Below are 27351 nucleotides of genomic sequence, written 5' to 3'. Positions count from 1 at the left end.
CTTTGAACACATCAATGGAAAGGATAACGTCCTTGCAGACTCCCTATCACGAATAGTCACCTCCTTGATCAGCTCTCCACTGAACACACCTGAGCCCCAGCTTCTTATGACTTTCGAACGGTGTATACAGGAATGATAGGACCATCCGGGACCAATATCCCACCAACAGAAGTTTCATTGCCTATGCAATCAAGTCAGTCAACTACTGAACGTTACAGAGTCAATCTCAATGAACTACATCCGGCAAACATCAATGAAGACTGGGAGCTGCCCAGGCCTCGCAAGCACGAGGTACTAGAAGAGCTATCCAAAATAGAAACCGAGATCCTCACAAGTGTCCTTGAAGATCTTGAAAGGTTTCAGAAGATACAAGAACTCAAATGGACGGTAAATTTTCGATCAGCCAGCAAAACCAACTACTGGCGTATCACACGCCAACCTATGTGCCATGATATGCTGGAGATCAAAGACATAATCTCCCACCTCAAAGAGATCATGCAGAGAATTCACAGAGTCAACATTTAATGTTTTAGCCCCACCAGTTTGTACAAATTAGTTTTATTTTCTGCAAACATTAATCTGTGTAAATTAACATCTCCTTACAGCCCAGAAAGCATGGCTCAAGCCAGACGAATTTCCGAGCCAAAATGGGAAGGACTAGCCTTCATGCAACCAGGACCGATGCTCGTCAACAGGTACAAAATGCTAGCCAAGCAGCGTCACCCAGAAGTTGCCAAATACTAGGGATACCAAGACGAAGCCGAGTCCAAAAGCATTCCTCTAGACCGCTTCAATGAACTTGGACGAGAAATGGACCGTCTTGAGAAAGCCTTATGCATCCAAGATCAAGCCAATCTTGAAAGTCTTGAAGAATTATTAAAGATTAAGCTTACTCTCTACACCAAATGCTCGTCCAAAGACAATTATTGGTCTGACATTAGAGGATGCCTTCAGACCCACCTGGAGCGATTCAGAACACTAACTCATTATCTCGTCCTTCTCCTCAACGGCAAAAAGATTAGCATATAAACAGTGCTTTTGTCGGGTAGCGTCGGCGTCTATGCCACGCGTCCCACTTTATTTTACGCGTTTTTTGCTTTTGTACTTTTGTCGGGTAGCGTCGGCGTCTGTGCTAGGACTCATTGGAGAAGGGTTTCTTCTGAATCTCGATCTCGGAGAGTCACCCGCTTATGTATGAAGGTTTCCCTCTAATGTCTCTCTTTCTCTCTCTTTCTATGTGTGCAGAATACATCGCTTCACAGCCATTGTTGGTGACCAAGCTTCAGGCAGCCCCGCAACAATTGCGGGTGACCAAGCTTGCGTTGCTCGCGGGAAGCAATGGACATTTTTTCATCTCAAAATTTTTTTTTCCACCCCGCATAGTGGAAACAAATTTTCGAAATAAAAGTTCTGGAAACCGACTTAACATTTTTTTGATCTGTAGTTTGACGGGGAAAAAATATATTTGAAAATTTGAAAAATATTTCTGCAGCTACACTGGATTTCCTGGCTAGCAAATGTGCCCTAAGCTGAAAATATTATTTATGTCTACAAAAATATGATCTGAGATGAGATAGCACCATGACGGTCATACTGAGTATGGGGCTATAAGACATCCTTTCGATGCACAAACTTGGAAAGCGTTGATAAGTTGCATCCTACGTTTACATCAGATAGTTGCAATGTCAGATTGGGCCTCATGAATGATGGATTTAATCCTTTTAGAATGTTAAGTTTGTTATATGGTGTATGGCTAGTGGTGTTAGTTGCATATAACTTACCTCCTTGGGTTTGTATGAAGCATACATCAAGAATATTGACCTTATTGATATCTGGGCCAAAAGTGCTTGGAAATAAAATAGATGTTCTATTGCAGCCACTCATCGAGGAACTACAATTGTTGTGGGATAAAGGTGTTAAAACATATGATGCCACAACAAAACAAAACTTCTAAATGTGGGTCGCTTTACTATGGACAATAAATGACTTTCCCACACTTGCAAACTTATCAGGTTGGAGTATGAAGGAAAAACTAGCATGCCATATATGCAATAAGGAGGCTCATTCCCTCTTTCTAAAGCATAGTAGAAAAATGTGTTACATGGAGCATCAAAGATTCTTGCCCGTTGATCATAAGTTCAGGTTATTAAAATCTTCATTTGATGGTGACATTGATGATAGAATTGCCCCTATGCCAGTATCTACAAAAAATGTGTTGGATCCATTGAATGATGAAGCAGGTGAACTACATTATTATTAGAAAATGAAAAGCATATTCTTTTCATTGCCTTATTGGGAGCATAATATGTTGCATCATAATTTGGACATACTACATATTGAGAAGAATTTATGTGAGAACATCATGGGCACACTATTAGATATAGAAGGGAAGACAAAAGTTCATCTGAATGCGCACATGGACTTATAAGAGTTGAATATAAAACATGCAGTGCATCTGCAAATCAATGATGAGAAAATACATTCACAGCATTCTATTATATGAGCAAAGATGAAATTTTTACAATGTTCTTAAAACTATGAAAACTTCTTATAACTTTACATCCAAAATATCACGTCATGTGAGCTTGAAAGAAAAGAAAAATACAGACTTAAAGAGTCATGACTTTCACATGTTATTACATAAATTTCTTCCATTAGCTGTGCAAAGAACACTTACTCGTAAAGTAAGTGATGTTCTTATTCAGTTGTGCTTGCTTCTTAGAAAATATGTTCGAAGACATTATGAGAATCAGAATTAAACCAACTGCAAGAACGTCTTGTGCTCATACTATGTCACATAGAACTGTTCTTCCCCCATCCTATTTTGATATTATGATACATTTAACTATTCATCTTGTTGAAGAAGTGTGATTAAGGGGACCAGTGCAGTAACATTGAATGTACCCAATCGAAAGGCATTCTACACTTACCTTTTAGCTAACTGATATTAAAAAGATTGCAATGATTAATTTATATTAAATCTAATGCCTAACAGATATTTATGCAAACTAAAAGGTTATGTTTATAACCGAAGCAAAGTAGAGGGGTGTATCGATGAAGGCTACATTGCTGATGAATGTCTTAAATTTTCTTCTAAATGTGAAGACTAAATTCAATAAAACTATGAGAAATAATAATAAGGTTGAAGGAGCCTAGACAAACATGATGGGGTTTCTGTTAAGAGGTTATGCACTTGGTGGAGAAAATATTTTTGTTTTGGACAATGCAACTCTTTTACAAGGACATATATGTATTGTTTAATCTTTCCAATGTAACGTCATATCTTCAGCAAGTTAGTATGAATACGTCATGGCTTCTATATTTATATAACACAACAATTCTAACTCTTGTGACCATGTGGTTGTCATGCTACGGAGCACTTGGCATTGGTGAGGAGCCAAAATAGAAAGAGGCCTTGTCAAGTAGAACACACACATAAGTTGTGATTTTCTGAGTTGTTTGACCGTCTAATGTGTGAAAGAGCAGCAAATGAGATGATCAGTGATAAACTTGTATATCTTGCTCGATATCCTCATAGTGTTGCTAAAAAATATGTGGATATAGATTTCATACAAAAATATAGAAAAACGAAGATGAATGTAGAACATTGTGTGGTGGTAACTGCACAAACATCGAGCTTCTCAAATGCTAGGGATCCAAATCCAATAGTTGGTGATGTTACTTACTAAGGGTTCATACATAATTGAAGTTCAATATCATCAACTTTGAAATTTGTATTGTTTGGTATGATCTTCTTAGCCCGCATGAAAAAGACATTAAAGTAGACCAATTTGGTTTTACTTTGTTAAACTCCAAATATTTTTGCATGGCCGATGAACCATTTGTCTCTCCAAGTCAGTGGAACAAGTATTTTATGTTGTGGATCCTAATGAATCAGAATGGAAAGTTGTCCTTCATAGAATACCCTTCAAGATCAGATTGAAAGGAGTGATTTCTTAAGGTAACTCGTCAAGCGAAGCTCTGACAAAAATTCCTCATGATTTCTATGATGTACTACCAGAAAATGCTGAAGATGTAAATGAAGAGCTTGAAGCTGTCAAGACACAAACCTGAATTGCATCCTGCATGATAAAGCAATGTTAATTTCCAATGATGAAGATGGAGAAGTATGTTTAGTTAGAAATCATGTTAGAGGCATCACCATTCATGATGTTGTAACTGAACCTATGGAGTAATAGGGATTATGGAAACATTTATAGATGAAACATTATGACCTAATTGCTATTCTTACATCAGACGGTATGATTATTCAATATAAGTGTTCTTCATATTGTTAATATGGTGTTATTTTTGGGTTATGTCCATTCCAATGTATTTAGTTGAATCCAATTGTGTAGAAACTAAATAGATATGTTTATTTTGTATTTAGTGTAACAAAAAACAAAAGATGTTCATCTTGGTTGTCTATACTATTCCATCATTCATTTGGTTTCTAATTTGTATTGATAATGTTTACCTTGTTCTTATTAATTTGCAGATGGCATGTATTCGACATGTGTAACCTACTTACAACTTAGATGAGACTTGAGAAGAAGATGTTGTTCCACAAGTTATTGAAATATTTAATGCTAATAATGTTTGTAGCCTATTTATATGTCACCATACCAATGTTGCCGAAACTCATGTTAGTCTATTTGATTATGAAGGTCCCAACACAACTCAAAGGAATCAAGGAGCATCACGAGCCTTAGTGACTATCAATCAGCTTGTAGGAGGAAAACATACAATTAGACATAATTCAATGTTTCAACCTATAGGTAGGACCAAAGCTTAGCACATTTGTCAAGATAGTAGCTTGAGATTCCCATAAGACACCCTTGGCCTACATTGAATTAGGAAAATTTCCTAACAAATACAAAGAATGCTTATGGAATCTTGGAGTATTTACGTAAATATATGACTGTTTTTGCAAATGAACTTTACAATACCGTTTGGAGTATTTCTGTAAATATGAAAGAAACTTTTGTCAAGTTGATCATTTCTTATATTTTGTTCTTAAAAATGTTCATATGCAAACATCTGCATAGTTGAAATGATATGTGGTCATGACTGGTTTTTCTTCTGCAACTTTCAATATTTATCTTCATTGTTTAAGGTTTCAAATGGACCCGAAATGTAATTTAGAACAAGCAAAAGGTATGCAATAAGTCCCAACCGTCTGGCAGTAATTCTGGCATAGGCAAGTGTAGCCTCCCTTCCCTTCTTTTCTCTTTCCAAGTGCTTCTTCATGTTGATTAATAATTAATGTAGAGCTCATTAGTGTAACCTTTTTTTATTCTTATCTTGTTATAGATAAGTTTTAAAAAGAACAAGAAGCTTGATTTTTGGAAAGAATTTCTCCGATCAATTTCTCCTTTGTTTCTAGAAGCTTTACTGTGGTTGCTCATAAAAGTCCTATTTCATTAATTATATGAGCAGATATTCTTCTTATCTTGGTATTTCATGTTTCTTTTTGCAGTATAAGTGATAGACAAATAGGCATGCTATAATGGTGAGATATCTTTGCTTCTTATCTTGGTATTTCATGTTTCTTTTTGCAGATATTTTGAGCTTTGTCTTTCAAAGGTGATATCTTTGCTTCACAAGATAGACATGTTATAATGGTCATGCCACACTGAAGAAAGGTTATATTTGTGATAGTCGTATAAGCCTGTTTTGGAGGTCTACTTCTTATTATTTGTTTTCAACTGATGACTATAATCTCTTACTGTGCAGGTTCAAGAGATACATTAAAAAAATTCACTGTCTGAGAAATTCTGAAAATTGTGAAAGCCTCGCTTTGTTTGGGAATTCTGAAAATTGTGAAAGCCTTATGAATCTTCTATCGCTTTGTCTTCCAAATTCTGATCTTTTGCTTATTTTTCATTTTGTGGTGGATCGTCTTCCTTCTTGCCAGCAGGAAGTTTGAACTGTCTGCCATCGCTTTGCAAAGTTTTTTGAATTTTGAGTGCCATCAGGGATCAAATTCCCAGTTATCCCAAATTTCTCTCTTTTCTCGGATTGAGTTGGCGAAAACAGGGCATTCTACTTTTGTTTTTGGAAATAGGGTTTTTTAGTGCCTATATCGGTTTCATCTTCATTTAGCTCTGAAGCTTTCTTTCCTAGTTTTTGAGCTTATAACCTCTGATAAGGGAAACATTATCTCCAAGAACTTTTTTTGTATATGATCATTAATTTTCTAGCCAACTCATTTCCTTTTCCTAATTTCAGTCGAAGAAGCAAGGTTTCTCACTGGAAGAGATGCGTGCGCATATCCTTCAGATCTTCTATGAGTTGCAAGATCTTTTCCTACTAAGCCACAATGCAACTACAATTCTTGAAACTCAGATTTCATTTCCTTATTTCAGCTCTTTTTGCTGAGATGAATGATACTTGTGCTATTCCCTTATGATTACATTCTATCACATATTCGTACAGGAAGAAGCTTTTCACTTAGGTCAGTTTTGCTGTTTTGTTATGAAAAAATGTGTTCCATATGAACTTGTTTGTGAGTGGATGACTATGGAGGTTCGTAATTTATGAAAAAGATGAAACACCATAATTATGTTAGGTTGCACAAGTTCCAATTAGGTCACTAGATGCTTCTAAATGATTGATAAAGCCAAACATTTTTCTTCTGATCTTTCCCTGGCAATACTTTTCGACGAGTCCAGTTTAGGTTGAGGGGTGGAATGGATTGTGTACTGTTGTATTAAGCGGTTATTTAGAAAATCCACAAGTGGAGTAGGTGAATCTCCCATAATAGGCACGAGGACTGAGTCCTGTTAACAAGATGATCTTCTAGTGACCATGTTGGTATAATAGTCAAGTGCCTTTGCCACATGGAAAACTCATGCAAAACATCCAAGCAATACAATTGTTTTGCTACACAAATTGCTTTCACTAAATAGAGTGATAGTTGTCATTTTGTTAGTAAAGCAACATTTTGAAAAGTGTGGTTTGCTACCAGCTAGCTTCCATGCCTAAATTCCAATATCATACAAATGCTTGGGATTAGCAAGCTAACAAGCTAAAAGTTTTGTTAGAACCAAATCTGGTTAGAACTGAATCTGGTACATTCATATAACAAAAAATGGTAATACATCCATACTGGTACCCAACCCATGTGCAACCCTGTACCAGATTATCCCATTGTTAACTTTCTTTTTAAGCTTACCATGCATGATGTTTTTGTTTCGGCCTTGTTTGATAGCTAGGCAAGACTTTTACGATTTAGTTTGCACTTCGTAACTAGGCAAAAGTTCTATGTTTTTTGTTCGGGCTTTGTTTAATGACAAGAAAAAACTTCTTGGTGTTTTATTTAGGCCTTATTGGGAAACTAGGCAAAACCAACGTTGCACGTCATGCACTATATCATACAATGTTATGTTATGCAATGGAACTATGATGGGAAACGACAGAACATGTGCTTGAAACTAATTTTCCAAGTGTAATTATACTGTATCAGGTGTAATATGATAGGGTGAAACTTATATTATACCTTGAGAACATAAAAATGTGTCAATGAGAGTATTTTTTGTTTTTACAAGTTTCATGCATTTTAAGATTATCTTCAATATAAAAGGCATTTTTATGGATTGAATGTAAAAAGAATAAAATTTAAGGCTAACATAATGCAATAACCTTTTATGGTTCTCTTCACATGAGCTATGTCTTCTCTCAAAAATAGAAACTAATGTTTTTAAATTTTGTAACTGTAATTTGCCTAAAAATTCCATGGATTTAGTCATAGATAATCAAAAGCTTTTTTATTTTTATCTGCTTTTAAATGTTGGGAGTAATTTAAGCAGTCAATCTTGATGATTTCAAATGAAAATGTGAATATCGTAGGTAACATACATTTGTTATGTTTTTTATGGTTATGCAATTCTTTTTTCTCATAGTGAGTATTTTTTCTTAATTTTTTCGTTATTATTTTGTATTTTTCTGATTTTCTAAAACTTTTTGCAAGATTAAAAAAATTAAATATGTCAATATATCTAACATTGGATCTGACTGACATGGGTTCCATTGCCCATTTTACCACATGGAATAAAACATCGACCTTTGCCAGAAGTGACAGCCCAACCTATTTTTCTTATTTCCATTGAACAAGGAAAACCTTTTGTTCTTTGGTTTCTTTTTTGTCTAAACCTAAACCACTTGAACATGCTTCTCATTCAATTAAACATGAACCAAGTCTTTTACTTGGTTTTTTTATTATCAAACAAACATGTCAAAATTTTTGCTATTGCTAACCCTTAGCCACAAATCTAGCCTCTAACAAGAAAAGAAAACAATTTTTTTTGAAAATTCATACTTATGCAGCTCGTCTGGTAGCCTCCATCTAGGTATGGGTAACAACATCCTTCCTTCTTCAGTAATAGGTTGTTGCTATTATGTATCACTTCTAGATTGTATAACAACCACCTCAAAGTAGCATTAGATTATGTTCTTTAGGATTTATCTCTATTCAATAATTGTAGTGTATATTTACAAGATCTGTCAAAAAGAATTAACAATTAAGTCATGTAGACTTTCTCATCTAGTAACCAAGTTGGTGTAAACTCAAACCTGGTTGTTCTAGCCTTCTAGGTTATATACGATCACAGCTAAAGTCAGAGAAGCAAGGGACTAGTTTTGCTGTTTTTCAAGCATCTTCCAAGAGGGTTCAGTTAGTCCTCTTATGGATCAACTTCCTTTTTATGCTTTCTTTTTTATCAGATTTGATCCTTTTGCCTATATATAAAGTTATAAAGTAGATCCTGACTACAACACATATAATGTTGACCAACTGCTTGCTATATACTTTTCTTCATTAAATGCTAAAGAGAGGGCATTTAATGGAAATAAAGATAGAGTATTCAAAGTCTGCAATGTGAACAGTAATCAAAATCTGATTTTGAGTGTGAATGTCTGAACTAGTTTGTAGGTTCCAGATTTCATATCCAAGGCAAATCTGGATTTGCAGGCATACTTTGGGCCTTTGGCATGATTTTGACTTAATTTAGAACGCATAAGCATTCATTATCTCTTACTTATTAGGAACCATGCATTGGTTTTTTGACATCTAAGCATGAAGATAAACAGTTTTAACATATACTTTTTATTGACTCAATTAAAGGATCATATCCATAGACGGTAGTATACAAGATCTACTTGATATGCCTCAAAAATTGTGTTTCTCACATTCCCAAACTTAAAATCATTGCATTGAACTATGAAATGATCAAAGCAATTAGAAAAACATGATTCATATAATTTATTTTAAAAATTAATAGGATTTCAATCACATCATTTAATGTATGACAAAGGAAAATCTAGGACAAAAATCCATGGGTAAAAGTACATGAAAAATTCAAGAATTAAAAGATCAAGTTTATATTTTCAGAAAACATGGTACAAAGCAAGATTATAACAAGAAAGCTGCTAAATCTCTCTTCACCATCTGATTGGGTGAGATCTTTTTACTTTATCTTGCATACATTGGGCATGTCAAAACATGGGTGAGACCATTTAATTTCTCACACACACACCACCTTGAGTGTGTGTGAGAGAGAGCTTATATGTGTTGGACTTTCTTAAACCCCGTGTAGAGAAATTTTTGGATATATTGAGGGATGGCATAAACTTGTGGCTAGGCTAGGCATGGAGTGCTGGCCTGGGCTAGGCCCAAGAATATCAATCATGGGCCATGTGGTGTGCCACTGATCCACGGCTTGTTGCTCGTGGTTTCTTACAAGAGGAAGGCATCAATTACTTGGAAACATTCAGCCCAACAGTAAAACCCACTACTATTAGGGTTTTACTTCCCTTAGTCGTGCAATATTGTTGGCCACTTCGACAACTTGATTTTGACAATGCCTTTCTTAATGGCTATCTTGATGAATATGTCTATATGACTCAACCAGAAGGGTTTGAAGATCAACAACATCTTGCTTATGTATGCAAACTGGAAAAAGCCATTTATAGCCTCAAACAAGCTCCCCGAGCTTGGTACCATCGGCTCAGTTGTCATCTTCAACAACTTGGTTTCTTCATCTCACAATCTGACGTGTTTATCTATTCCAAAGGCAATGACAAACTTTTGTCTATGTTGACGATATAATCATTACTGGGTCATCCCCATCTTTGGCTGATTGGGTTATTCGTCAACTACAGGATACATTTTTAGTGAAAGATCTTGGACTCCTATCCTATTTTCTTGGGATCAAAGTCACACGGACAGCTCAATCGTTGTATCTATGTCAACAATCTTATATCAAAAGTATCATCAAACAAGCTAATATGGCCATGGCAAAGCCTACTGTTTCACCGATGAGTAGTAATACAGGCTATGAGTCATCTCAGACACCCTTTGATAATTCTTCACTCTATCTAAGTGCGGTGGGGGCATTACAATACACCACCCTCAATCGACCAGACATAGCATTTGCTATCAATCGAGCTTGCCAATTCATGCACTCTCCTACAATGAATCATTGGGTAATGGTTAAACAAATTCTGCGATATTTGAGTGGAACCAGTCAATATCCATTACACCTCAAAACATCGTCAGCATTGCAACTGTGGGCCTTTGAAGATGTCGATTGGGTAGGAGGTCCAAAAATAGAAAATCTACAGGTGGTTTCGTTGTATTCTTAGGAGACAATATCATATCTTGGGCATCTAGGAAACAAAGAACTGTAGTCTAATCCAGCACTGAAGCTGAATACAAATCCTTGGCATGTCCTGCTGCTGAACTTCTTTGGTTAAAATCACTTCTCAAAGAATTGGAAATAAATTTCTCATTTTCGCTCATTCTTTGGTGTGATAACATTGGAGCATTATATCTCGCAGCTAATCCAGTTTTTCATGCTCGAACTAAACATGTGGAAGTGAGTTTTTACTTTGTTCGAGATCACGTCAATCAAGGAAATATTCAAGTTAGATTCATACAATCTGCTGAACAATTGGCTGATGGAATGACAAAAGCTCTCAGCACTAGTTCGTTCAACATGTTTCGTGACAAGCTTAACGTGGTTGAACCAACGTTCAGCTTGAGGGAGCATGTTAAGGAAGGAAATGTTAAGAAGAAGAAATCAACGGCACCAACATGGCAAGAAAAGATTATCACGTGAAGGCTCGACTCTATTAAGGAAAGTTTTTTCAAATTTCAATTTCTACTTGTAACTCCTTGGTTGAATTGTTACCATGTTGGTTCCAGCCTTGTAACGCTGGACTGTTACCACACGTCTCTAGCCTTGTAACGCTGGACTGTTACCACACGTCTCCAGCCTTGCAACAGATTAGTGTTGCCATATTGATCAGCCTTATAACTTTGAACCTTGTAACATATTGTTGTTACCATAATCATTAGGCTTGTAACGTTGAACTGCTACCATACGGCTCCTGCCTTGTAACACTATAAATAAACTATGAAATACTCTTGCTATGCCAATGCAAGAGACTTAGTCACTTTATTGAGTTGTCACCCTCTTCCTTTCTCGTCCCTCTTTTACCATCGAATTGGTCCCTAGCACAAAACCACTTGCCATGGTGCCTTACCGGATGGGTCCTACGGAGTTGAAAGAACTTCAACGTCAGCTAGACGAAATGCTGGAGGGAGGGATCATCAGGCCCTCTAAGGCTCGTTATGGAGCACCTGTGTTGTTTCAATTGAAACATGATGGCTCAAAGCGTCTATGCATAGACTACCATGAATTGAATAAGGTAACGATTAAGAACAAATATTCATTGTCACTCATTGCTAACTTATTTGATCAGTTGGGCAATGCATGAATCTTTTTGAAATTGGACCTTTGATCGGGTTACTAGCAAGTTATGATAGCAAAAAGAGATGAACCAAAGACCACTTGTGTCACTCGCTATGGTGCTTATGAATTCCTAGTTATGTCATTCAGGTTGACCAATGCCCCAACGACCTTCTCAACAATGATGAACAAGATCTTCTACATTGACAAGTCTGTGGTCTTTAGTGGCAGCATGGAGGAGCATGTCTGTCATTCATAGATGTTTTATTTTTTTAAACTGGACACAAAGCCCAATCATAATTTTAGTGGCAGCGTGAGCACCTTATATGTTTTATTTTTTTAAACTGGACAACTACCATCATGTATCTAACTTTGAAAGGTTCTTTCATTCTGCAGGATTTTCTATTTCATTGCCATGGGCGTCAAGGCTGAAGATAGCATTGGGAGCAGCCAAAGGACTTGCTTTTCTTCATGGCCAGAAGAAACCAGTCATCTTCCGAGATTTCAAAGCCTCCAACATTCTGCTAGACTCTGTAAGTTACTGCTTCTTATTCTTCTTCATGGACATACCATCGTCACTAACTAGCATTGTTGCTGCAGTTTCAATTGTTGTTTTATGTTTTGACATATATTGATGGCCTCTGTTGCTCTGTTGACAAGACTTCAAAGCAAAGCTTTCAGATTTCGGTCTCGCAAAAGACGGACCTGAAGGGGAAGACACTCACGTGTCAACCCCACTGGGGGAAGAACCACCTTCATCAATTGCTAAGAGAGAAAAGCCATAAAGAGTACAGAGAAAACAGTAAGAAATGAGCCTGAGCTTGGATGAGCCTTGTAGTCTTTCCTCTCCTTCGCTTGGGGCTCAATACTAAAAGTTATACATAAAGTAAGAAGAGTATGGCGATAGGAAGAAGAAGCAAGCAAACCTTCCCTCTCCAACTCAAAATCAAAATACGTCATACATAAAAAAGAGGGAAATGCAGGAATCGAGAAACGGGAAAGGGGAAGGAGATGATTCCAGAGCACAAGCACAAAATGAAGAAATTGGGATTTCCAGAGCACAAACACAAATTGAAGAAATTGGGATTTACCTGATAGCAGAAAGTGACAGATGACGACTCGACCAGCGAAGTGGACCGCCTCTCATTCCCTCACAGGCCTGCACAAAAAGCCTTCACTCTTCCAGCGTCACTCCTCCGCCTTCATAGATCTGCACAAGGGATTGGCTGCTTTTCACGGCAGACTAACAGCGACGAGATCGAGAGAGAGAGGGAGGGATGGTTACCTATGGTGGAGAGGCGGAGATGCACAGATCTGATCTATGGCGGCGAGCAAGATGGGGTCGTTCTGGCGAGAGAGACGAGGAGGGTAGCAGGAGAGTGAGAGTGCGAGAGGGGCCACGAGGGGAGAAGGAGACTCAGATGGTGAGAGAGACGACGAGGGGAGAAGGAGACTCAGAGGGTGAGAGAGACGCAGAGGGGATCATGAGAGTGAGAGGGCGAGAGAGAGGATGAGGGAGCAGGAGAGTGAGAGGGCGAGAGAGAGGATGAGGGAGCAGGAGAGTGAGAGGGCGAAAGAGACGACGCCCAGCAACTCGGAACAGCTGCGGGCCTGCGGCAGGAGGGAGAGGGAGGCGCTGCGTGGGTGGGAGGCGAAGGCGAAGCGTGGGTGCCCTAACGGGCAGAAAAATAAACCCGGTTTTATTTTTTCACCCCTCGCGGAGGAGAGAAGTTTCCGGAAAGATATTTTCGGAAACACGTTTAATGGGCATTTTTTTATTCCGCGTTTGATGAAACGAGGAAACTTTTTAAAATTTGAAATTTATCTCCCTTGCTACACTGGATTCCCCGCACGGCTAAGTCGACTGGATCTTCCATCACACCAGGTTTGGATCATTTTTTGCATAAAGCTATTGAATGTTCGCCAACAATTATTCCTTTCGATTTTCTTGGATTTGATGGCTTTAATTTGGAATTTTTTGTTGTTTCCAACTTATAAGCATGTTTACAATAGATTTAAGAGTTCAAGAGAGTTCTTTTTATGGATTTTTCTTGCAGAGATCAACTGGTCGATTGTCGTTCAAAACTGTGAAAACAATGGCGGTGGTTGTGGAAATGACCGATTCACCACTCTATTTTTGTGTTGGTTCCATGTTCACAGTTGTAATCTAGTGTCTACCGATTGATTTGCATGTTGTATCATCCTTGTCAGGCGGGATTTAGACCGGAAAATGCAGTTTTTCGTGTTGATTAAGTTCTGCACCTCGATTAAGTTGAAAAATTGAGCGCCAATTTGTTAATCGCTCATTTCTTGAATGGTTTTTGTAACTTCAAAAAAAAAAAAAATCCAAGATGATATTTTAAGTGGTTCGTTCTCAAATTCTTATTTCATCTCAACATTGGAATCTTCATTTACATATTGGAAGCAAGTATGCATGTCCAGCCTAGCCCTCGAGAGGCAATCTATAGCCTCTCTGGTAAAAGGATGAGCTTAGCTGAAAAAATCGAGTCATGTGGAGGCATTTAACAATTATAATTCCACGAGACAAGCTTCAAATTTGATGCTTGAATAACGTTTAATTTGCCTTTAAAATAGTGCCATTTCAACTTAAACAAACATAAAAAAAAAAGCCGTAAACCACTTTCGTTGTGGCTAGCTAAGTTTAGGATGCTAAGTAACCACCAGCAGGAGACACTTCATGCAAAGTTTTTCCACCTGAAAACAATATGTTTTAGAAATAATTTCTTGGTGATTAAAAGGAAAAACGCCAGAAATTTTCTTGCTCATAAACACTAGACCATAGATGCTAAATTTACAAATTTCATGTCAGCCGGTTCATACGAGACCGGTTTCGGTGTTAGGTGGATAACGTAGGAACTTTTATCCTACCCTTTTAACAGAGGAATATCTTTTGTCTTTTTAATAAAAAATCTACATCTATGACTCTTTCAGTTTCGGACATGAGGATATGTGGAAGATTTAAAAGTTGTGCTAAGTTCGATTCTTAATTCAAACAAACATGGGATTTCAATAGCATGGATCTTAAATCCACAGTTCCACACCATACATAGTATTAGGTTGCGTTTGATTCTCCATGAATCTCATGTAAGAGGGAATCTCAAATCCATGATAGCTGAAATCTATAGTTGTATCAAACTGTTGATTTTAGCATTCACTCCTAACATTGATTTCAAATCCGCACTTTGTTAAAAAGCATGGATTTGAAATCAGGTGGGAGGGAGGGGAGTCGGTATTGAAAACTGCGGATCTCAAATCTGAGATAATCAAACATGACCGTAAGGTCCAACCTTGGTTAAATCCATTGATCTGATATCCTAAACAACTGCAACCTTAGTTTATCATCAAGAGTAGTTTTGCTCGTTTCTAGCACCCAACACCCCATCTTGTATTAGGAGCCAAGCAAGCAACCTGCTTTGTTCCAAAACATTGAGAAAACTTAATGAATCTGTTAACTGAAAAAATAAAAAACACGTCACTGAGATTTTTTCATTGTGTCGTCTTTCTAAAACATTGCAAACAAGGCTTACATTCAGTCAGTTTGATTTTCTTCTTCCATGTAAAACATGAACCAGTTTTGGTCCTTGAAGTGTTCATCATCAAACAAAAAAAGAAAAAAGAGAAAAGAAAAGGGAAGAGAAGTGAAAGCTAAAAGTAATAAGGTTATGTTATTGTCCTGAAAGTAGCAAATGTGTAGGCGCCACAACGAAAATACACACTAAGTTGCATGCTTATTCTGTAAAGTATGCAGGCATCTATAGAATCCCGTTGGAGCGCCTTCCCGCTCGCGCGCAACAGCCTAAAGCCCTAAGTCTATGTCCGAGTCGTCTCTCTACTTGTTATCCCGGAATTAGGGTTTCAGGAGGCCATCGCGCTCTCCAGAGATTCAAGGTTGTTGAACTATTCAATTAGACTATAGGGTTAGGGTTGTGAGGTATTCGTTTTCTTAGGGGAAGGATGTCGTCTCGCCCGGAGCTGCAGGCTCCACCAGAGTTCTTCTACAATGACACGGAAGCCCGGAAGTATACGACGTCTTCCCGAATAATCGAGATCCAGGTTTATTCTCTTCCGGAAACGTGTTTCTTTTTCGTTTTGGTTTCCTGTGAATTCTTGTACTCCAGCTTTAGTTTATGTCTGTCTGGTTGTCGTCCACGATTGCGTGCATTAGGACTGGAGATCTGACAACGTTTTATTTCTTTTTGGCTCTCCTTGGTTCTGTTGAATTATGGAGATCTTATATTATTTTTTCAATTTAATAATAGTAGAGTATATCGAGATTATATTTTCAATCCAACAGAAGAGTATGTTTTAGCGACATTAATGCTTTTAGATTTCTTTTTTGTCCCGTGGCGTTTATATTGGATATTGGGATGACGTCATTGAAAGTGTGAACCTTATGGTGCTTGTTTTTACACTGTGCGAAGTTTGACGAGAAAAGAATGTTTCCTCGGTTGGAAGACATCTGGGCAGGTTTGTCTTATGGCCTTACTATCATTCAGAAGCAAGGTTCATCCAGTGCAGATAGAAGCGGAACTAGTGTTCATAAAATTCTCCAAGACACTACTAACGTGTGGAGTAAGAATGAGAAGGAAGGCCATTAAGGCATCTTTTCGGCACCCGGGGATGATGCTAATTAGTGTGGGAAGATGAAAGGAAGGAAAAAAAATGGCAAGTGGTACGGGGATGAACGGAAGAAATAATGTGTAAAGAGATAAATAAAATGGAGTCAAACAAAATTAATCTGAAGAAAAAGATTTATAAGAAAAAAAAAAGACAGTGACATTGGATTCGTCATAAAGGAATTCAGATCAGGTCATCTTATGGGTTATGTGGAACACCATCAGGGACTACATGTGTTCATTATTTGCTTTCGTTATACTGTTAATGTGAGACCAATGCAAAAGGATGTGGTGCTGGTGGTTATACTGTGAATGTGACACCAATGCAAAAGTATGTGGTTGTTGTGGTGTTTCACATTGTCAAAGTAGGGTTTGCTCATTTTAATTAGACTGCTTCTCCCCAAAACAATGGGGACCTGAGCATATCTGTCTATTCATGCATGTGTACATAAGGATGGGTTACTGGAAATCGGACTTCACGTGCAAGTTGGTGTAGTCAGGCATATCATTTTTTGTTGTTTTGGTGCTTGTACAGGACGTTTTGCAACTTTGTGGCCAAGCATTTGAAGTAGACTATGCCAATACTCCATCTGAGTAGTACTCTGCTTTGGATAACAAAAAGTAGCTTAATCTAGAGACCTTGTTTTTGTGTTGTGCAAGCTATTACGAGCATGAAATTTGTTTGATTCTCTAGTGTTTCAACTTTCAAGATATTTTTGGACTTACTCATTTCTGATCACATTATATATACTAACTTATTTGTCTTGTTTTCCTTGAATTGATGTCAAATGGACTCTGGGATAAATTTTACTTCTGACTGATGGAATGCTAAATCTCTATTTTTGTGTCTGTTTTGTTTTCTCCTTGTTAAAACAATGTCAGGCAAAACTTTCTGAGAGAGCATTGGAGCTTCTTGCATTGCCTGACGATGGAGTGCCTAAGATTTTGCTTGACATTGGTGAGCTTTTGCAAACCCTTTTTCTTTTCTTTTCTGCAACATTTTTTATCAGGCAATTGTGAAAGTCAGGTATCATTCTGAAAAGTGTGGGCGGCTGACTGTTCTATCCTGTTATATGTAGGGTGTGGGTCAGGGCTTAGTGGAGAGACTCTTTCTGAGAGTGGGCACCACTGGATTGGCCTGGATATATCACAGTCAATGCTTGGTATATGATCTTGTTGATTTTCTCCAGTTCTGTTGTTTAGTGCAATATTCACTTATTTGGTTTGTACCACTGATCCTTTCTTACTATGGTAGATATTGCTCTGGAACGTGAAACAGAGGGAGATCTTTTGCTATCAGATGTTGGTCAGGTAAGTCTTGATTTCCAGTGTTCTATATCTGGTTGTGTTATGTGTATATTTATGTGGCATGTTGAGTACTGCTTTTTGATTTTTTCATCCATAATACATGAAACAGTTGGAGATTATAATTGATATGTGTGTGTGTGTGTGTGTATATACATATATATGTATAATGTACCTACTTGCCAATACGAAGTTGTGTTCCATATGTATAGTTCTCTGCTGATACAGCTGTGCTCAACAGAGAAAACACATTGTATGAGATTATGACCTCACCTGAACTAGTTGCTGTGCCAACTCACTGATTGTGAGTCAGTGTTTAGCCAGTTCCAGCCTTAACTACGGGTGCACCAACTATAACTTTAGAGCATTTTATTTTAGTTTGTGTTACCTTACTATTACGATGATGGTTTCTATTGGCCAGACTTGCTTATGTTTCCAGCTGACTCTCATGAAAGATGGGTTGTAAAACTAAAACAAGATTAATTTTCTACTCCTGCTATTGTGAACATAATCATGGATTGTAAAGTTAGATAAATTTATTCCTTTCTAGTCTTTTACTGTTAAGAAAAGCAGAAAGCAAGTACTAATTACCATGCATCTTGTGAAATGGCCTTGTTAGTTTCTTCCTTTTTTTTTTCCCCGGATTTGTTCAGGAAAGCAATGGATGTCAATATAAATGCTTTGCACGGCCAGCTTAGGAAGCAGTGGATAGGTGTTGCAAGTGCAGCCTGTCTGAGAGCCTAAAATGGTCTCACATGGGTAGGGCCTAGTTGAGGCTTACTGGAATTCTTTACTTGGCCTGATTTTACCACTGTGAGCGAAGTATAAAATACATGCAACCAAATTTGCTTTTTGTTTTTTTTTTTCCAGAATGGTAAAGGCTCTCACCATTTCATAATAATAATGCATTGTCACAAATATTGCCATTTTTTTCAAAACTTTGCATTGAAATGAGAAAATAAGGACAAACAATTTTTTTTTGTCATATTTTGAGAAAATGGGCCAACAAAAATATTGCATTCTTCACATTTTTTTTTTATTTTTGTACATGTTTTATTTTTTAATGCTTATTTCGACATTTTAATATCTATCTTTTATCAATTTTTTGTTAGAAAGTCAGGAAAAAATTCAAAATGCTATATATATTTTAATTGTTTCTTAAATATTTTTTTGAATTCTCAAGTTCTCCTTGCTTGAACGAAACTCTGAAGATAACAATATAATGTCATGATAAAGACAATCGAAGGAAATTGCATGTGGTGCAGATATGACTGCTAAGTTGTAAGTATAGCCACGAATATTGTGATGTTTCCAAATATCATGATAGTAATGAGAAAAAAAATGAAAAAAGGAAAATGCATGATATTTTGAAAAAAAAACCTTAAACATTAATTTATCATGTTTTTATCACAATTCTTTCATTTATTTTTTTCATTTTTTATGTTATCATTTTTAAAAACTTTTGTTTCATTGTTTTATTTCCTCTTCTTTTATGTATTTAACGTGACCTCCTAGATGCAGCATGATGCTTATTACTTTAGATAGTTTTTATGTCTTCTTATTAGTTTTTTTATTTTTACCTAATATTTTGATTTTTTTTAAAAATTTCTGACATTTTCCTAGAAAAAACATTTTTGCCGATAAATACTCGAGAAGAAAGTCACTGATAAAAACCCGAGAACAATATTTGTAGCTATGATTGCAAGATAATAAATTTTTTGAAGATTTCCTGTTGCCATGAATTTTTAAAATTTTGAAAGAAGAAATTATTTTTTGATTTCTTACATTAGAAAACCTTTTTAATGCAATATAATCTATAATAAAATGTCAATATAAGGCTTCTGTGAGTCAATTTTCAAATTAGTTTGTCCATACTCATAGTTCGTATGCTAGTTCTTTCATCCCTAGGAGCACAATGCTATGTAACTTTGTTTCCTTTCTACTTGGCATCAGTAGAGCAACGGTCATATCAGGTGTTCTGGTCTTTCTATGGTAAGGGATGGGTCAAGTGGACTTGGACCTATTTAGCAGCTGCGCTCAAGTATTCTGTTTAATCAATCCTGATATGTCTTTGCTTGATGAGAGTTGCATCAGTTCTCTTCATTTGCTTTCTTGGATCTGGATTTTGTGCTAGGACCATGATCTCCCTAGCAAGGATAGACTGGGGAAACCGTGTGGTTAATCAGTCCTATCTGTTGGCATGCAAATGCCATGACAATTTAGCATTATTTGTTCAAATTATCCTGACCATGCGTGCTATATTGTTAACTGTAGTTGTAACATTTAGTTAGTAGTAGTTTACGAGCGACTGGATCATGTCATGACCTGAAAGTCAATCTTGAAACCTGTATAGTTTAGCCATTTCTATCACATGTTTAAAAGTTTATTGATATTTTAACTTTGTTATGGTATTCTAGAGAATCCTCCATTTCCCAGCCCTTCACTTTTTATTAGAATTCAAACTGGACCTTCTGCTAAGGCAGTTTTCTATGTGCTTGTGTTAGTAAACGCATTATTATACCCTTGCCTAACTGCATTCTTCTTTCTTCCAAGAAAGAGGAAAAGTAAGCTAAATTAGTGTTGGCAATTTTTCAGAATATGCCATCCTCTTTTGATCACCTTCTATGCGTAATGTTCCCTTCTTTCACAAAAATGCTTTAACCTATAGCAGTATCACCTCTAATGATATTCACTTGGCTGCTTGAAATGGTAATAGCATGGTAGTTTAGGTTCACCAAAAAAACAGGCATATTATAATGTGTCTAAGTTTGTGTTCTTTTGGCAGGGTTTGGGTCTGCGGCATGGAGTCATTGACGGTGCCATTAGTATCTCTGCGATTCAGGTAAAGGCGTAAAGCTTATTTACTGAATGGTTTGAGTAATCAATTTCAATTACTGATCTTTTATCATGTCTCATCTTTGCACTATGGACAACATTTGAGCTTGGTACTGTGAGAAGCTATTGGGTAAAAAAACAGTGCATATGCAAGCTAATCTTCTTGTTGTCGGAAAATTTTTCATATCTAATTTGGCCATAATTAGGAACTTAGGAGATGATATAATTCGTTATCTGGAGTTTGTGCATTCAATTTGCTCATTATGGTTCCTTTATTTTGTGAAGAAATAACTTTATTTGAGTTTGTTATATATGGAAAATCCTGCAGTCAGGCATGTTTGAACTATGAAGTACACATTGTAAACATCCATCCCTATAGATAGCCATCAAACATCCATACCTTGCTGTGAATAGGTTAGTGGAAAGATATTCTCATTCCATTCCACTGTCTCTTCCCACCTTTTTTTTTTCTCTCTTATGATTTTATATCCTTTGAATGTTTTTTCCTAAGTTTTCGTGTTCTTTGGCAAAACTTCAATGTCATCTATCTGCTTTCTCATCATTTTATATATCTTTTGAATTTTTTTCCCCAAGTTCTCATGATCATTGATATCATAAGCTCAACTTTTCACTTTTGGCTTGTAGCTGTTTTGGTATTTATGGGCAATGTTCTTTTGCGTCTAGTCTTGTAAACTGCTGTGTATCCCTTTTACTTAAATTTTTAAAACATGTAGGTATTTACATATAAATTTTGCACACTTTACTTCACCTTTCATATCATCATATGTCCAATGTCATCCATTTAACTTCGCCTATATTTGTTGTGATTGGAGCAGTGGCTATGCAATGCTGACAAAACAGTAAACAACCCAAGATTGAGACTGAAGTGAGCCTCTATAATGATCACTTGTTCATCACATTCAGGATTTCCTTTAAGGAATGAATGGATCATATTTTCTGCTCTTCCTTGAATTTTTGCAGGTCATTTTTCAGTTCATTGTATAGATGCCTTACTCGGGGAGCAAGAGCAGCATTACAACTGTATCCTGAAAACCAGGCTCAACTTGAGATGATCACTACTGCTGCAATGGCTGCAGGTTTCGCAGGTGGTCTTGTTGTTGATTATCCACACAGGTAGGTGTTTGTGCCTACACGTTGAAGAATTGCATGCACGTGCATTTATCTCCTTAGTGAAATAGATTATCCAAAATTAAGTGTGTTTAGAAGCTTTGCTTGGAGGTTGGCAAAATTTATTACTTTATTTCTAGTATGTTGATTTTGCATTTAAGAATTTATTCCTGTTATTGTCCACTTCGGAGAAGTAGATCTTTTCGTTGATTTTGTTTATGCTGGTTTCATGTTTTGTTAGCAGGTCTAGTTGAAATACATGTAGTGTAGACATGCAAGCAGATTTGTTATTAAGCTTCAGGAAGAGAAATGACAGCTGACTATCAGTGTCACTATTTTTCTCCTTTTTTTCCAATTTTAGGTCTTTATTGGATATGAGATTTGCAATATGGAGATAGAGTATATGGTCACACCATGTTTCTTATTTCTTCATACTTACAATAGTAGAAATGACTGCTGGAACTTGTTATTCTGTTTCTGATTCTCTGGGACTTGAATTTTTTGCATAATGGTGTTTGATAAAAACTTGCTTTATCCAGCCAAGCACCTAGGCTGGTCTTTTAGGTGCTAAATGAGAAAAATGTCTTAAAAAAAGTTTTTCTGCCCTTTTTTCTTATTTTGTTTTTCTTTACATTCTATTTTTGATCGCACCTTTCTTCTTTCCTTTCTATTTCTTCTTTAGCCTCTTTCTCTCTTTTACTGTTTATATACTGTTATGTTCTATATATTTTGTTAATGTTGTTATATATTGGTTTGCTGTTTTACTATATATCTATATATATGCATATATATATATATATATGTATGTATGTATGTATGTATTGCAGTCATAGATATTAGCAAATTTTTATTTCAAAATATGACATCCAAAATGGGAAAATGAGGGAAAAACAAAATTGATGACGAAATGAAAGTATCACGTTTTTCTGAGGTTGTGTAAAAAAATTTGTTTAAGTTCTAATTTTTTGGGGTTTCTTTTAACATTCTATTATGTATTTTGGATGTTTGTTATGTTTATAAGAAAATTAATTCAAAACTCGTGATTTCGGACTTTTTTTCTTTGCCTCACCTAGTCCATTTTGAAGGTCCATCATGTAATGCTTTTGACTGCATTTTTGGGGAGGTGGGGATGTGAACATGAGGTACTAAGTAAACTTTTCATGTAATTGCAATAAGAGATTTTTTTTGGGGATATGGAGGATCTTATCTTTAATTTATATGCTAGCATTCCGTTAAGACTGATTATAAGTGGCTTTTAGAATTTTAATTATTTGCTCTATCTGTTGCTTGCAGTTATATTCCCAGTGATCTAAACTTTTTATCTTATTTCACCTGTTGTTTGATTGTATCATTATCACTTTTTGGTGAAAAATGTCCTATTCTTACATGAATATTGTTGTTTATACAGTACTCGTGCCAAGAAATACTTCCTCTGTCTAATATGTGGTCCACCATCTATAACTACAACTCTTCCAAAGGCCAAAGGCGAACATGGAGAGAGTTGCAGTGAGGAGGGTAGCAGTGATGAAGATGATGGAACTGTAAGGGGCGGATTTACTAATATTTCCCTACTGTACTTATTTGCACTTATCTTCACACAAAATGGACATCTATGTGTCTTATATTGTGATTAAAAAGCCTTACTAAATGGTGTTTGATAAATTGTAAGTAGGTGGATTATTGGAACTGGTTCTTGGTCCTTTTTTGGTGATTACAAGCTACATTCCGATCCAACCAAATTTGACTTGGGTAGTCATGTATCTGGAAATTATAGGACCATCACATTAAGGAGCTTGGTTGTCAACTTGTTCAGGCCATAGCAGTCATAAGTAAATGTACAACTGGGACTCGTTCTTACAGGTTCTACAGCCATTTTTGGTTATTACAAGACTACATCTAGATCCAACCAGTTTTGATTTGGATGTATATATAGCTGGAAATTATGGGATCATCAGGGTAAGGGGTTTTTGGCATCAACCTATTTCAGGCCTTAGCAGTCATATGTAGGCGTATAACTGGGACTGGTTCTGTTGTCTGGTGGGTCCATCTTTTTGAGAGTTATTATTAGACTACATCCAGTTCCAACGAAATTTGACTTGGGTATGCATGTAGCACTGGAAATGGTGGGACCATGAGGGTATCAATCTGTTCAGGCCATAGCCAGATCCACTTATAGTCGATTGTCAGAAATGGACCCAAACTTTGCACACCTTCATTCTTGTTCAGGTATGGTTAAAGACTTTAAGTTACTAGCCCATATGGGTTCACAACTAATGGGATGGATCTCCCTCTGCGGTCCCTTAAAATGGCTTAGATTGGGACCTCAGGGTTTGGGTGGGACTAGGCGCTTCAGAACTTAAAGACTAAAAATGAACTTAGAATATAAAATTAAGTTTACCAGTATAAAGCAATTAAAAACCAGAGTCTTTTTTATTTGCATAAAGAACTGTACCCCTACTCAATGGTTCACTTGGTACAGGAACATTAGGGCCACATGTTTGGTTGCAGTAGGTACAACTTTTGAATGTCGCTTTGATTTGGTAACCACCTTTAGAATGTGATTGCATAAATTGAGTATATCACTAGTTTGTACTTTCATCTCGAAAGCTGCGAATTGAAAACTGAATATTTTTTAAAAAGGTTTTTGGACGCAGGTTTCACCAAGAGATTTTTCTGCCTGAAATGGAATGAATCTTTGTGGAATGTCTGCTATCTGAGAAATCTTGTATTTGCATTCAACCTGGAAATGGAATCGATTTATCTTCTGATGTGCTTAGCATTCATATTTGCTGATTTTGTCTATTTGTATAGAAGAATAGTCCTTTCACATAGTCTGTACGTGTACTTGGTAGTTTGCAAGCTGTGTTTCTTTATAAATGCTTCTGCAACGACACATTTTTTTTTTCTTTGACAACCTTGTGTTCCTTCTCTCCTTTCCTACCCCTTTAGTAATCCTTAAACCGTATATGGTGAACCTCGGAAGTTGACTTTCAAGTCATCTGAGTTTCTCTAGATCCCACCCCAAACGAATAACAGTTTGAAATGAATAACTAGTTTGGGATCCTTGAGTCTGATACACTTTTTGTCCGTCGTTCATACACTTAAGAGCATATCATCGAGAAAATCAATTAAAACTTCAAGCTTTTTATAGTTTAACATAGAATACTCATTGGTCGATGCTTGTTATGGAGACCCAGATACTTTGTGGGGAGAATTTTCATTGTGTATGAATGGTTGTATATCACATGCTTTTGAGTTGATTCAGTTAGTTCTTGGATTTTTATGCCTAGATTGTGCCATAAAATGCAATATTTCTGCCATTTTTTTGGTTATAGGTTAATGTTGCTGAGAGACGTAGACCACGGAAGAAACAGAAAATAACAAAGAAAGGAAAAGGACGTGAGTGGCTGTTGAAGAAGAAAGAGCAGATGAGACGAAAAGGGCATACTGTGCCTCCAGACACTAGATATACTGGTCGCAAAAGAAAAACCCGGTTTTAATCCAACTTCTGTATGTGTGTTCCTCTTAAGCATCACTCATGTTACCTTTTACCAGCCACTGCCTTTTGCTTTAGTCTGATTCTTTTGCAGTCTACGAAATCAGCTTATTAGTCCTCATAATCAAGGGAATGTTGATTGTGAATCAGATTGTAATTTATCATGGTATCGGTTATCCAATGAGCAAAAATTTTGTAGAACCACAACTTGCTGCTGCACGGATGTGCTCTAGGGATTGGTTTAGAAGGTTGGGAAATTTGTCATTGTGTAGCATTTCCATCATTTGTTGTTTTTCTTGCTCTTCAGATTTGCTTGGTTTTCATTATGGGATTTTGTTTTGGCGTCTTGGTCTCTTGTTTTCAAGGATTTTCTGATCGACCTTATCCTCAGAGAATCATAAAATCAGAAATTTCTTGCACCTCTAATTTGGATTCTGCAGCGCTGGGAAAACGATTCTAGCTTTTCAGATTTTATTTCTGGGCGGAGACATGGAGATCGCACTCTTTTCGGCTGCTTCTTTATGTCGTTGGTGGTGATGCTGTTTTTGTGTTCCAAGATTTCGCCGGGTTGTATCGTTTCATTCACATAAAATATGGGGTCCTGAATTGGTCCTTATAATGGACTTTGTTCCGATGTGTAGGTCACATGCTTAACTGGGACTGATTTGTATTCCGGGTGAGTTGGAAGATTAATCCCATCGTCCGGCCGAGAGCCAAACTTCTTTCTTTTTCTTTTGCCTGAGAGTCTAAAACTGCCATATGGTGGTGGGAGAGAAACCGTGCCAGCATTTAGTAATTTTTAATAACTTTAAAAAGATTGGTGATGGCATTTTTTTTCGTCAAGGAACATGTAGCATTAAAACTTATGAAAGTACGCACAGAAAAGAATACGGTTGCACCAGCCTTCCGCACGTCTTCCATGGCTGTGTCTCACTGAGCTTCTTTGCTCTGGCATTCGCTGATGATGGACACCCTTCCACGTGCCCAGAGTGCATGCTGCTCGCTGCCATCATATATCCGAACATGCCAAGTGCGGTCGCCTCGTCAGTCAGTCTACCAGAAATGGGATTCCTTGGCTCCGGCTTCCAATACAGGACACGGTTTTGTATGGCATCTATCTGTGAGGCAAACATATCACTTTCTTTTGTTTCTTTTCTCCTATTGGACCATATATATGCTGAACTCCACCCTTCTCCGATTATTGAAACACCATGCAAGGCTCAAAACGTTAACACAGTGTATTCATCTTAATATTTCTGCATTTACAGCAACGTCATATATTGCCTATACGGGTTTAACGATATTTGTTTGGGTTAGTGGGTGATAGATGCCAGTCGCTATCGCTGGTTTAAATCCAGTGTTGCAGCTTGTCTTTTCAAAAGCCAAACACATGATTGAACCTTGGAAGCCGTGAAATGGCATTGAGGGATCTCACACCAGACTTGAGGTGGTGTTTTCCATATAAAATGAAAAAAAAAACGTATAAATTGTCTAAGTTATCTAACTCGGACCACACATAATCAATTGTTCAGACCATAAGTACAATTTTTGTTGTGCAGAGGCCCATTCTCTCCTATTATTCCTATTCAATATCATCTTTCATGCCAAGAAGTTAAAACAAACTTCACAAAATTTGTATGAGGAATTATAAAATCTAATTGTCTAGGCATCCGATTTTATCACTAAACCAATTATCATCTAACTTAACAAACAATGACTTAGCTCACTCCGTGCAGGTGCTATGATAAAGCTATGGCTGTTACTAGTATATCTGAGTTCATTCTCTTGAAAATCAAGTGGATGCAAACTACTGGTATTCGACCATTTCCAAAGCCAATTTACATGCATACGGAGTTAAGAGATTAAGCACAAAATAAATGGATAGATATATATGTGGGAAAGTACCAATGCCTTTTGCCACTAAGTTCATTCAACTTCTATTTGCCTCCTCCATATGACATACAAGTAAAATCTATACTGACTTCAACACACCAAATTTAACGACACATCAAACGTTACAAAATGATTCATGGATGGAGTTCCAGTACTTGACCTAAAGATTGAAAAACAATGACATGGCTAAGCTGGGCCTGATGCCAAGCGTTGCTCCAATTGAAACAAGCCAAAGCTTGCCTTCTTGGTTAAGCCAGCTTGCTAGGCCAACACTAGATTGGTACCTTCTTAGGGCCACAAATCC

The 27351-nt window shown here is 36.9% G+C and overlaps 1 protein-coding gene and 1 long non-coding RNA gene across 2 annotated transcripts; one reads left to right on the top strand and one right to left on the bottom strand.

Annotated features, from left to right (window-relative positions):
- Positions 1-998: 998 nt before the first annotated feature.
- Positions 999-13453, bottom strand: LOC116247726 (uncharacterized). The gene is made up of 3 exons (XR_004170889.2): positions 13039-13453; positions 12845-12963; positions 999-4082 (listed from the first exon to the last, which is right to left on the bottom strand). It is a non-coding gene; the product is annotated as an uncharacterized LOC116247726 (long non-coding RNA).
- A 2093-nt stretch (positions 13454-15546) lies between these two features.
- LOC116246708 (18S rRNA (guanine-N(7))-methyltransferase RID2) lies at positions 15547-25437 on the top strand. Its single transcript, XM_031618535.2, has 9 exons — positions 15547-15827; positions 17273-17348; positions 17470-17553; positions 17646-17701; positions 20481-20537; positions 21367-21416; positions 21512-21664; positions 23067-23199; positions 24994-25437. Exons 1-9 carry the CDS (start codon positions 15729-15731, stop codon positions 25156-25158), a joined length of 873 nt encoding a protein of 290 aa, XP_031474395.1. The 5' UTR covers positions 15547-15728; the 3' UTR covers positions 25159-25437.
- Positions 25438-27351: the final 1914 nt, after the last annotated feature.

The sequence above is a fragment of the Nymphaea colorata genome, chromosome 2 (genome assembly GCF_008831285.2).
Source record: "Nymphaea colorata isolate Beijing-Zhang1983 chromosome 2, ASM883128v2, whole genome shotgun sequence".
Lineage (NCBI taxonomy): Eukaryota > Viridiplantae > Streptophyta > Magnoliopsida > Nymphaeales > Nymphaeaceae > Nymphaea > Nymphaea colorata.
The sequence above is the reverse complement of the archived record's forward strand: the minus strand, read 5'-3'. Positions and strand labels throughout refer to the sequence as shown.